This window comes from Macrotis lagotis, chromosome 8, assembly GCF_037893015.1.
Source record: "Macrotis lagotis isolate mMagLag1 chromosome 8, bilby.v1.9.chrom.fasta, whole genome shotgun sequence".
NCBI classification, from domain to species: domain Eukaryota; kingdom Metazoa; phylum Chordata; class Mammalia; order Peramelemorphia; family Peramelidae; genus Macrotis; species Macrotis lagotis.
The window spans coordinates 54,057,860-54,071,279 of record NC_133665.1 but is presented as its reverse complement, the minus strand read 5'-3'; the positions used below and the strand labels follow the sequence as shown (position 1 = coordinate 54,071,279).

Sequence of the window (13,420 nt, the reverse complement as noted above, 5' to 3'; positions counted from 1 at the left end):
AAGTAACAAGGCTGAATTGGATAACCACTCCAAAAGCTCCTGCAGCATCCCATCTAGTTCTGATGACCAGGCACTACTTCCAAGGTGAAGCAGAAGCTGAAAGAGCTAGTCACTCACATGGCAACGATCTGGGGCACCTTCTACCCCAGGCTGCAGGAGCATCCTCCTGATGGATGCCCGTCACTGAATGGAGGTTCGGGACACTCATTCTTCCTCCCTCCTGGAGGGGACAGAGTGTCCTCTACTCCCTGGTAAATCCCAGGGCTCCAACAGGGAATTCCTCCGTGACATTCTGGGCCGTCTCCATGACCATAGTCGAGTGATGCTGCAGGATGGCAGGAAGATAGATACATAGGTAGATCAGCCCCAGAAGGATCAGGGCAATAGCGAGGGGCATACCCCAGTCAGTGATGAACAGGGTTTCATGACACCTGGCCTGGAACATAGTGCCAGTGACTCCCCAACCAGCATCCAGAGAAACAGCAGCAGTAGCCCTTGGTATTAACTACCCAACTCCAGCTTTTAGCTGCTGCCACTCCTAATATCCCTTCACTGGGAAGAGAAAACCCATGGCTCTATTCCCTAAATCTTGGCTCCATTCCCTAAATCTTTGCTCTCTCCACTTCAAAGAGCACAGGTATAGCCAGTTCCACAGATAGCTAGCTCCCTGGACCTGGGATGGGGTAGTTGGAGCTCTGAGCTCCTCTGCTCCTGAGTCTGAATGGGTGATTTTTTTAGGAAGGCAGGTTCCTAGAGTTCAATGATGATCTGGGGCACCCCCACTCCACCAGTCCCCCAGTCCAAATCAGAAAGCTCCAAGCCCCAAGAGCCAATCAATCCCCTCTCTGGTGGGAATTGCCACTAAGCACCTTAGTGGAATCCAGGGTGGGAGGGATTTGGAAGAAGAGTTTATCCCTAAAGCATAGTCTGGAAAAGTCATTTTGGAGGTGACTATGTCCTATCTACCCCAAATCAGAATAGGATACTTTCTGACTAACAGCTCTCCTCTTTTCCCTGCCTGACCAAGTGAAAATGTTTCACCTCCCCATAGCCTGTAATTATCGAGAGTTTTAGAATTTCAAGAAAGAAAAATGTGTTGTGATTTAAAAAAAAAAAAAAGCTTAACTTGTAGAGAGGAGAACCAGGTTCAAATAGTTTCTCTAATGTGGTTTCTTCGGTAAGGCTCACTGTAAAATGGGAGGGCTAGACTCCATGACCTCCCAAGGTCTCCTTCAATGCTAAGGTTCTATAATCTAATTGTTCAATCTATTACCCAAGAAAAGACAGGAATTTCTAATACAAGTAACATCTCTGGGGACTACCTTGTTTGCCCTTTGCCACCTCTCTAGCATGACTCCCTGCCTCTGCCTATGCAGAACCAAAAGGTTCAAAGTACAATGAGGATTTAGAGATGCAAGATACAGGGGAAAGAATGCTGTTTGGAGAGTTAAAGATCCCAGAATCAAGGTCTGGTTCTGCCATCACCTCAATATATGCCAGTAGGCAAGACATTTCATTCTTCTGGGTGTTAGATTTTCCCTTTATAAAATCAGAGGATTGGATGACAAGATCTCTGATATTCCTTCCAGATTATAGGCTTTAGGGATGTTGAGTTAGAATTCAGTAACTAGGAAAGAAAAGGAGAAAATGAGGGTTAAAAGAAGTTACAGTGGGGAAGAGGGAAGGAAATGAAGAAAAGGGATTATTTTTCAGTAGGAAACAGAGAAGCGAGCTAGATGGAGGGAGTCAGTATTAAAGATCAAGAATAAGGAGATTAGCTCAAGGGGAGAAGGCATGAAGCAATGAGATATGTTTAAAACCCACATGAATGAAGATAAATGGGATGCTGGGGCTTAGTTGGCCATCTGCTCCCACTCATGGAGCGCCAGAAGTCCTTGGCATTGTGACCTGACGAGAGGACATGGCAGACAAGCTTATTATTACACAAGCAATAAGTGAGAGGCCCATGGGTACTACGCATGGCCAAATCTTTCTTTAGCATCCTGAGCCTTCTGGCATGAGGAGAGACCCCAGTGAACTCTAACTTCAGCACAAAGACCATTTTAAGAATAAAATTAAAAAAAAAAAGGAAGGAACTAGGTAAATGTTTCTGAATCCTGGGCATAATGCCGGCAAAAATACTTGGGTTTCTAAAGACAAATTTTTAAAAATAACATGCAAAACATCTATATTCTTGAGTGCTGGTTTCTGGGAAGTTCTCAATGTGATAATTTACAGGCACAATAAAAATTTCTCACATGACTTCTAAGAGGGCCAGGAACCAAACCCAAAAAGACTCTTAAAAGTTAGAGAGTCAGTGTTACCAAGTAGATAGAAAACTGGCTTCAGAGTCAAAAAGATCTGGGTCTTCCAGTCCTACCTCTGCTATATACTGGCTGAATCTAGTCATGGGCAAATTCATTTACCCCTCAGTACCCCAGGTCCCTCTAGAAAACACATTATAAAGAAAGTACTGGTTTGAATTGGTAGAGAAAGTTCCTTACAATAATGAAATCATAGGTTCAGTCAAAAATAAACAAGTTTTCCAACACAGCCCCCACCACAGAATATTTTTGAAAAAGAAAACCTAAGAGTCCACCATTTTTTTTAAAAAGGCAATTAGTTTTAAGTGATTTGCCAAGGGTCACACAACTAGTAAGTATCTGAGGTTGGATTTGAACTCAGGTCCTTCTGACTTAAGGTCCAAAGCTCGATTCTCCATTCACTCTTCAAAGAATGAAATGGAGTCCAGATAGAAGATGTAATTTGTCGAAGTTCAGACAAAGAATTTAAAGGTTTAAAGGGAATGAGCCCAGGTCTCTCAATCCAGAGTTCTTTCTACTATATAACACTTTCTCCTCTTTATCTCCAGTCATATCCTCTTTAATGGTTAATTTCCCCCATTTCTTTAAATTTATCCCTAACCTCCTTTTTATATCCTGAGGTGTCTCTGGTCACATACTTTCCCCCCTCTTCACTGCCCATGTTCTTTTGGCTACACCCAATTTCCAAGATGAGGGTAGATAGTGTAGAGGGTAGGTCAGGAAGATATCTTCCTGAACTCACATCTGACTTCAGACACTTACTAGCTGTGTGACCCTGGGCAAGACACTTAACCCCATTTACCTCAATTTCCTCATCTCTAAAATGACCTGGAGAAGGAAAGGGCAAACCATTCTAAGAACAATTCCAACCAGGGTCAAGAAAAATCAAACATAACTAAAAATGACTTAAACTCCCCAGATGACCTGAATATTCGACTCTAATACTGTTCTGGATTCTAAAATTAGAGGAAATGTAGTGAAAGAGTTGTGGTATCTCCCTGTCAGCAGATCTGGGTTCTAGTCCAAACTCTACACGCTACTTGCTATGTGACATTGAGCAAGTCATTTTCTTTTCTCAAGGGCCTTTTCTATAAACTGAGGGTGATTTGACTAAGTCATTTTTTTTAATGAATATTAGAGATATATTAAGATTTATTATTTCCTTAGTTCTTCGTTAGAGAATGGCTTCTCAATTTTTCTAGAACATAGGGTCATAGTCAGTTTAAAAACATTAAAATATTTTGTTGACACAGAAACTTCCCAATACTCACCAATCCCTACAAAGTACATTGTTTCCATGCATTTAGTTTGATATAAATGATAAAAGAAAAGAGGGATGGGTCCTTTACCTTTGATAGTGGTGATACTAATTGATCATTATACATATTAAAGTTTTACTTTATTGGTAATCATTGTGGATAGTTTGTTCATTTGGTTTATCACTTTACACTATATCGACTCAGTTTATCATTCTCTATGATGCATTAATATCCCATTTAACTTATATTTAAGACTTTGTTCAATCTTTTTCTGATCATTGATATTCTTTTCTTCTACCTTTTTTTCCAAAACTTCAAATAATAGTGCTCGGAAAACTTTTGTATATAGGAGTCTTTCTGTCAATGGGATATTTTGTTACTATTATTCAGTTTGTCTGACTTTTCATGAGTTCATTTGGGGTTTTCTATTTTCTTTTTAAAAATTTTTGTTATTTATTTATTCAAGGCATTGGGGTTATGTGACTTTCCTCAGGTCACATGACTAGGCAATTATTAAGCATCTGAGGTTGGATTTGAACTCAGATCCTCCTGACTCCAGGGCCAGTGCTATATCCACTGTGGTACCCCTGGGGTTTTCTTGACTGAGATACTAGAGTGGTCTGCCATTTCCTTCTCCAGCTCATTCTCATTTTACAGATGAGGAAACTGAGGCAAAAAGGATTAAATCATGTGCCTAGGGTCACAGAATAAGTGTCTGAGGTTAGATATGAACTTATGAAGAGGGTGTTCTTTACTCTAGGTCTGGTACTCTATCCACTGGGCTACCTAGCTCCCCATGGAGTATAATTCTTCACAATTCAAAACTTTTCTAGAACAGGTGAACCAGTTATCACCTCTACTAACTTAAGAGGCTGATATCTCACAGACCCTACAAAAATAAGCCCTCTCATCTTTTACTATCTCTATTAAGTTTGATGTATGTGTGGTGATACTTCAGAATTGTTTTAATTTTGAATACTTTAAAAAATGGTTATGGTTTGTTTCTTTTTCTTTTTTTGAAAACTATTCATATTCTTTGATTACCTGTCTATTGGAAAATGGTTCCTGATCCCACAGATTTGTCAGTTCTCTATATATTTTATATACATATCCCTTTTAACAAGGGTATTTAATGTTTAATTTCCCCTAAGCTGTATCTTTTTCCCCATTTTGATTCCAGATATATTGATTTTCTTTGTGCAAGAGAATTTTAAATCTTATACATTTGAGATTGTCTTTCATGATTTCTTTTATCTTTTGTGTCTGGTTGTTCATATTCTTCCCTTTTCTGTAATTGTGAAAGATATAAATGATAATTTTTATCTATTAGTTTTAAGTGGAATTTGACTTTTAATATTTCTATAGCCCTTTGCCTCTTGGCAAAATTATGAACAATGCCACATTCTGGGGGTGCCTTCAGCAACTGAACATTTTTTACCCAGGGTCACTGGGGCAGTGAAATCTTCCAACTTCTTGATCTGATGAAATTGTAAAAAACTGATTCACATATATAAACAACTGTTCAGAAGCTACAAGTTTAAGGAATTTTTTCATGAAATTAGAGACCCTGAATGGTTCTGATTTGCTTTTTTTTTACAGGGATTTTCTCCAACAGCCTTTAGTGGAATATTATTTTTTTTTTCTTGGCATCACTGGCGGTTCCTCTATTTCAGGGGAGATGGTGGGTGAGGGGGTGCCAGATCTAAAGTATAAGTATCCTGGGCCCAATTCTATGGCTCCTTCCATTCCAATAGGGCCCTCAGGAAGGCACTTTGGTAAGTCATTCTGGCTTTGTCATTCTGTTCCTTGGCTTCTGATCAAGTGTGGGGGCAAGAGTGAGTGGACCAAATAATTTTTTTTTAGGTTTTTGCAAGGCAAACAGGGTTAAATGGCTTGCCCAAGGCCACACAGCTAGGTAATTATTTCGTGTCTGAGGTGGGATTTGAACTTGGGTACTCCTGACTCCAGGGTTGGTGCTCTATCCACTGCGCCACCTAGCTGACCCCCAAATCATTTTTAAGGTGTTTCCCAAATTTGACATTCTACTTCTTTATAAGTTTATTTATAGCATTTTAATTTTTCCTTACAAAATCACATGCTGGGCATTACCATTCTCAACACTTAGGATTACTTACAAATTTTGGTATTCTATTGTTAACTGAGAATATAAGGCAAGAGATAAAAATTCTGGGGCAACTAGGTGGTACAATGGATAAAGTGCCAGGCCTAGAGTCAAGACATTATGTGACCTGGGGCAAGTCACTTCACCCTGATGGCCTCAGTTTCCTTATCTGTAAAATGAGCTGCCAAAAAAACTCAAAAGGGGTCAAGAAGAATTGGATACAACTGAAAAACAACAAAAACATTTTACATATATAAATTAGATTTAAAAATCTTATGTAAATTGACAAATTTATTATAGATTTTAAGTGCAAACTTCTTTGCTACTCAAGTGTGAGTAGTAGCACCATGAATTGGAGGAAAATAGTTGGATAAGAAAACAAAAACAAAGTGGCTCCTAAGATTTGGATTCAATAACTATTCTTTCTAGAATGGTGGCAAGATGTAACACTTATTTAAAAAAAATCTTTCTTGCCAGTTTTAGGAGAAATTCTGGTAGTCAATTATTCTAGATGCTGGAAACCTGACCTTTTCGGATTTGATGCTACACAGAATTAAACTGTATAGTTGATAAGGGTCAACCATCCAGGTACAATATTGCCATATTGAGTCAATTTGCAAGGCAGCTAGATGGTAGATAGGGCACTGGCCCTGGAGTCAGGAGGACCTGAGTTCAAATCCAACCTTAGATACCTAATTATTACCTAGTTGTGTGACCTTGAAAAGTCACCTAATCCCATTGCCCTGCAAAAATAAAAAAAAAATCAATTCTCTACAGAAGTTAACTCTTAGCTTTACCTGTCACATGGTTTTAGATAAATGTACAAGGAATGATAAAATGTAAATCAAGGAAACAACTATTAACTTGAATATGACGTCAAGTCAATTAATAGTTCAACAATCTAAAAAGTGCTGATACTTGCCTTAATATCAGATATAAACTTCCTCAGAGATACATTTACTTTCAAAGACTTATTTCAGTTTCATGAAGTTAATATGAGGTATATGTTTGCCAGGGCAAATTTATATTTTGTGAATACTCCTGAAGCAAATGCTACACATAAATCTTTCTGTCTAATATCCACCATGCCAACTTGATGTCTTGGGCATCCTGCTATGCAGGGAACCCAGCCTGAGAAATATTATCCCCACTAATCCAGCTTCTGCATATACTAGGGCAATTGTTGATGACAAGAACATAAATTTCTTCCATTTTTTGTTTAAATTGAGGCTGCACACTGTCCTAGTCAGAACTGGGGTAAGGGAAAGCGGGCAAAGAGAAGGAAGCAAAAAAGGGGGGAACATCCAAAGTAGCTTACAAGTACTGCTCGCAATCTCTAAGTGAGACTCTAACTGTGACATTTTACAGTTTCTACGATTCTTTCAAATGCTAATTAATTCATGGTCTTCACAATCAATCATCTATTACACCAGTTCTCATTGGAAAGTAAAAGAAAAAACAAATGAGAGCTAGATGTTCTTGCACAGGGAAAAGGGAAGAAATCTAAGGTACTTTGAATGATTGCTATACAAAAAATTTAAATGAAATTTTTATTAAAAATAAAAGAGGGATGGGTCTGGAAGATGATGATATTGTCATTATGCTTATAAATCATCATGTTGGAAAGCCCTCAGAAATTGAGTATATGATTCCATAAATTTGTCAATTTACTATCTTCATCTTTGGGAGAATAAGGAGGTTCAAAAGGCTTGGTTTTCCGACTTCATATTAATTGTGTGATACTGGGAAAAGTCATCCCAATCAATCATTCCATCAAATAATAACCATTTATGAAGCAGCTATGTGCTTAGTAATTGGATCAACATGGAACTTGTCCATGTCCTCTCCCTATTCATTCTTCTTTTTGCACCATGGTATCTTTCATAGAAGCCTTCAAGAACCACTATCCTTAGAATGCTATCTCTTTAGAGCATTAAACTAAGCACAATTAAGCTATTCTACATCTGAATGGCAGTTTCCTCAACTACAAATTATGAATAATAATACTTACTATCCCAATTTGTTGTTCTTATAAAGGAAAAACTTTGTGAAGTACAAATCTAAAGGGAGAGAAAAAAACTGGTAGAAAAGGGTGACCTTGGTTGGAGTTAAAAAGTCTGGGTTTAAGGACTGCCTTTGGTACATTATGCATAACTGGAGTCCCTTATTCTCTTGAACTTCCTGGTCATTTTCTAAGACTATTAAGGTACAGAGAAGTTAATCATCTGCCTTAATGGAAAATTTTCATAATGAGAGTTTACCTCCTCTGATGGAATCATAGGTCTAAGAACCTACCCTTCTTATACACACAAAATATCAGAGAGATATGAACTATTAGCATCATCATTAATATTAAGACTTACGGATCAAGTTTATATGTATACATCCCATCAGGTGTCCGTTCTTGGTGGTAGGTGAGATTATAAGCTAGCATAATATTAATGAGGTTGGTCAACTGCTGTTTCTCTTTGTTGCTGTACAGCTGGGTACTCACCTGGAAAGAAACATTCAAGAGGGAGAGGGGCTCAGTCACTGGGGAAAGTCTCCAGGGGTCCAGGGAGATTGCCATCTAAGAGGCTTGAATGTTGACCAAAAAAACCCAACTACCATATAATACAAATACTCCCCACGTTGTAAACAAAAACACAGATACCTGGCTTGACCAGCACACTAAGGTCAAGTCTTTTGCTTTTTTATAGAGTGAGAAGTATCAGCTACTACTGTAGTCCCTTGACATGTTCCACACTTCCTCAAAGAAATCCCATTCTAGGGCAGTGGTTCATGAAAGCTTCCATGAAAAGCAGGATGGTGAAGAAGAATGGATGGGAAGAAGACATCAACTCAAGATCCCCCAATTCTTAGCTCTGAAGCTCTTGGGCAAGTACTATCCCACTCTCTGGGCCCCAACATTGCTGCTTCACAGGACTGGTGTGAGGAATGTACTACAGAAATGTAGTATATTATTTATAATATAACTGATTTTATATATAACTATCCTTTCTACAAAACTTCAAAGGGTATCACAGAATCAAAGAAAATAGATAACCAATGAATAATGAATAGATCTAGATAGGTAAAGAAATGGAGACCTGGAGAGATGAAGTGATTTGTTTATGGTCACATAGAAAGTGTCAGCTGCCCACCCAGTCTTGAATTTAATACTTCTATAGCAGCAGAAGAAATATGAAAAAAGCTAGGGATCATGGAAGCTCAGTACTGGAAGAGAACTCAGGTGATTGAGGCTTCACTTAAAAATGTCTAATGATGGAGAACTAACTACAAAAGGCAGTCCATTCCATTCTGAGATAGTTCTTATTGCTAGGGAGGTTCTCCATATGTTGAATTGAATAGTATCTTTCTGCAATTCTACTCATTAATCTGAAATTTTGCCTTCCAGGGACAAGAAAAACAAAACTAATTCATCCTCCACATGAAAATATTAGATATTTGGAGTCATTGTGCCCATTCTCCAAAGTCTTCCCTTCTCCAGGGGAAAAATTCCCTGTTGCTTCAACTGAACTGTATTAATATGATTTCCAGATAAATCATTAATGAAGTGGTCTTCCTGTGGATGAGCTCCAATTCCTTAATAGCTTTCCAAAGATGTGTTACCCAGAAACAAATTGCTACTCAACTTTCTTGTTTTAGACATAGTTCAAAAAGATCTATGATCGGGGTGGCTAGGTGGTACAGTGGATATAGCATTGGCCCTGGAGTCAGGAGTACTTGGGTTCAAATCCGGTCTAAGACACTTAATAATTACCTAACTGTGTGGCCTTGGGCAAGCCACTTAACACCATTTGCCTTGCAAAAAAAAACAAAACCCTAAAAAAAAATCTATGATCCAAAAATTCCTCTACTGGAGCAGATGGCAACACAACCATGCTTTTTCCTCATTTATGATCCTTCCCCATGATCTTCCATCCATTTTCCACAGAGGCCCTGGACTCAATGTACTAAAAGCCTTTCTCTAGTCTTCTGCTTTAGGAGATATCAGAGGAGGCCTTTGGTTATGTGTTATCTGTCCCTTGCTCTTGATAAGTGACCAGCCCCTTCCTTTTCTGATGATATACTTCTTCAATGTCTTTAATATATCACCACTTGAGTGTAGGTCATATTAGAAATATGGTATCTTTTGCTTAAGCTTCCTATGCATTCCCTTCGAATATTCTTTTTAGTTTTTGCAAGGCATTGGGGCTAAGTGACTTGAAAGGCCACACAGCTAGGTAATTATTAAGTGTCCGAAGCCGGATTTGCACTCAGGTACTCCTGACTCCAGGGTTGGTGCTCTACTGCTTCACCTAGCCACCCCTCTCTTTGAATATTCTTTGGGCTATCTGCAACTCTAATTCCATGATGAATGTATAAATAAAAGATTCATAACCATATGCTATCATTGGGAGAATAATGGTATTGAAAAGAAGGTATTTGAAGAGAACAACTTAGTACTATTTAAAATATTGCAAAGTTTTCTTAAAAGCAATCCAGTCTATTTTCTTATTTAGTCATTTAATTTTATTTAATCATGATTAAATCTTATTTAATAATGGACTCAACTTATTGCATTTGTAAGGCTTGCCTGAAATATATATTCAGATGTAATAACTGAACAGACCAGTTATTTACCTGCACGCTATATATAGTCTGGCCAACAGACATTTCTCTTTTAGTTTTCTGTATGTGGATTATTAGGCAATCTCTTTTGAATAATTATGAATCTCCTTGACCTATAACATCCAGGGAGCTTGATGCGATCAGGACAGCACCTTCCTTTGCTATCTGAAGGGAATCTCTTCCATCTGCAACCTGCACAAAATGTCCTTTATGATGGTGGTGAACACCTCTGTGGATCTCTATTCTAGCTCTACCTTTCTTGATGTTATCAATTAAATAATAAAGTGATTTCTCTTGCTGCATTTATCAAAGAATCTTTTACAACCTTAATATATGCAGGTTGTGGAATAGTCTTTTAGGCTGTGAGTCTTTTTGTTCACTGATCCAAATCATCACCCCCCCCCCGTGATAATCAACAAACATAATGGAATCTTGTGTTCTCTGCACTTTTCAGTCAGCTATGCAACTATAAAGATGTGATCTGATGGAGAGAAAAGCCTACACAAAAAAGGCAGTTTCATTTTTATCTTTGCATCTCCAGCACCAAGCAGTGACTGGCATAATGATTCCCAAATGATTAGCAATTAATTGGAGAACTATTTGTAAAAACTTGCCTGTTTCCATTGAGATTATCTTTGCTAATTATATATTGACTGAAAATAATAAAATAAGCACATGGGTGGTAAATAGTTATAGATGTTTTCTTAGTTGTCTTTTGGGGAATTAACATCAGGATTTTCCCCTCCACCTTTTATTATCTTCCCCTTTTTCTGAGTTATCCTATAAAGCAATCTCTCAATTCCTTCAAGATTTGTGGCCTTCAGGGGTGGCTAGGTGGTGCAGTGGATAGAGCACCAGCCCTGGAGTCAGGAGTACCTGAGTTCAAAGTCGGCCTCAGACACTTAGTAATTACCTAGCTGTGTGGCCTTGGGCAAGCCACTTAACCCCATTTGACTTGCAAAAACTTAAAAAAAAAATTTGGGGCCTTCAGGACAGATTTCCTCAATGTAAATTTAATTTGATTCAATCATCCTTCCCAGAAACATTTTTCTAAGGGCCATATATACACTTCTCTGGATACCATACCAGGAAATGAGGTGCTAGAGTCCAAATAGCGATGGTTCTTCTTGCTGTTGATGAAAATAGATCGCCATAGAAACAGTGACAAATTTGTTCCACTTTCTGTCTATTTGTTTTCTTGTCAGTTTCATCCATTAATGCTCTTGGGAGAATTTGGATCTCATGCCAAGCTATCTGTAGACTTTGTTTTTTTTTTGTTGTAAAAGCAGATACTGCTCAGAATATTTTGCTATCTTTCTTTTCCACAGTGTTTTATAAATAAGTTTATAAATGATGATGCCCTTTGTTGTCATTTCTCTGTACTTGCCAAGGAGATGAACTATTTGGTGGCTTATGAAGGTTTCTAGGTTCTTTTGAACTTGACATTGTTATAACAATTTTATTTTATGTCAGTTAAACTTTAGAAAGAAATGGTGGTAACTTTGCCATTTCTCACTTTTCTGGGGTAGCTAGGTAGCACAATGGATAGAGTGAGGGCCTGGGGTCAGGATGACTTCTTTCTGAGTTACAATCTGTTCTCAGACACTTACTAGCTCTGTGACCCTGTACAAGTCACTTACACCCATTTGCTTCAGTTTTCTCATCTGTAAAATGATCTGGAGAAGGAAATGGCAAACCCTTCCAGTATCTTTGCCAAGAAAACCCCAAATGGGGGTCAGTTTCAGTCAGACAAGACTGAAACAAGTGAACAACAACAATTTTCTTCACTGGTGGCTCATCTGAATAAGCCAGGTTGGCGATGTTGTAATTTTTCATGATGACTTTCTCATATCCTTAGTCTTTCTTCTAGGCTAATCTTGATTTTGACTTTGCTCTAATTAGTTAGCAGCCTAATAGCATCCAGAAGTGATTCTGACTTAGCATGACACAGTTGTTTCTTATCTATTAAGTTATAATCAATTGCATTCAAGGTATTAGAAAGAATACTGACATTGGAATCAGAGGTCCTGAGTTCAACTCTTACTTCTGATGTTTATGACCTGCATGACCTTGAGCAGGCCAATTTTTTTCCCTGGGCCCTCTCTGTAAAATGAAGGGTGTGGACTAGATCCCCTTCAGTACTAGAGCTATGATAATCTGCTCACTTTTTTTGTGTGTGTGATACTATTCAGTGTCCCACAGGTCTAGTGCCTTCCAACAATTTTCTAAAAGGATGACATTCTAGTGGTGTGGGATCCCTGAGTAATATCCAAGCTTTTTTGTCACTTTTGTTTTTTAAACCTGACTCATAGTATCCAAAGTATTTTTTTACCTTCCTTCCCAGCGCTCATTTTTGCACTCAAGTCACCAATGTATGTTTGGCTTAGTTGAGAGAATCTCGTTACATTTATTTCATTAAAGAATTTTGCTCCCTTTTCATTCTCTGCAACACCTGGAGGTTGAAATTCTTTTCAGGGTGGTCCTTTTACTTACCCTATTTATAAGCATTGCAGGACAAGAGCATGTCCCAAGAAAGGATATTTCTTGATGTCTTTGGGGTCTCCAATGAAACCAACTCTTCCAGCTCCTTTGTCTGCCTAAGAAAGCTAAAATGTCCTTTTGTCTTCTGATTTTTTAAAAATACTCCCTAAAGTACTGATATTGATATGGTTGTCTTTTTACTGATTTAGATTGTTGATTATTGACAAGTATCTCACATTCAGAGTAGCTAATAATGATAGCTAGCAATTGTATAGCATTTTAAGGCTTGCTTTCCAGTTAACTCATTTCATCCTCACAACAATCTTGTGAGTTAGGCACTATTTTTATCATCTCCATTTCACAGATGAGGAAACAGTTTGAGACATAAATGACTTGTCCAGGGTGATATAGTTAGTATCAAGTGCACCATCTAGCTGCCAGTTAATGTTTATGGGTGCTCAAAAATCCAGATTCTAACCGATTTCTGGCCCCTTGTCAGTCCCTGCTGGATGCTGGAATGGGACTATATAAGAGCAAAGGCCATTTTTAAGTTTTCTTTGTTTCAAGGGCTGCCACAGCCAAAAGATTCATCAACTAGAGAACAATCTAATGAAGTACTT

At 38.2% G+C, this 13,420-nt stretch overlaps 1 protein-coding gene across 2 annotated transcripts in view; it reads right to left on the bottom strand.

The window, feature by feature from the left end:
- The window catches only part of CHTF18 (chromosome transmission fidelity factor 18), a 59,641-nt gene that overhangs the window by 12,483 nt on the left and 33,738 nt on the right, over positions 1–13,420 (bottom strand). Inside the window, exons 18-19 of one of the 2 annotated variants that reach the window (XM_074197110.1) lie at positions 8,069–8,199; positions 121–325 (exon numbers count right to left, since the gene is read on the bottom strand). In XM_074197110.1, the coding sequence (XP_074053211.1) occupies positions 205–325; positions 8,069–8,199 (252 nt within the window). In that variant the 3' untranslated portion in view covers positions 121–204. Of the gene's footprint in view, positions 1–120; positions 326–8,068; positions 8,200–13,420 lie in introns of those variants that run through there. The other variant, XM_074197109.1, reaches the window with a different exon arrangement.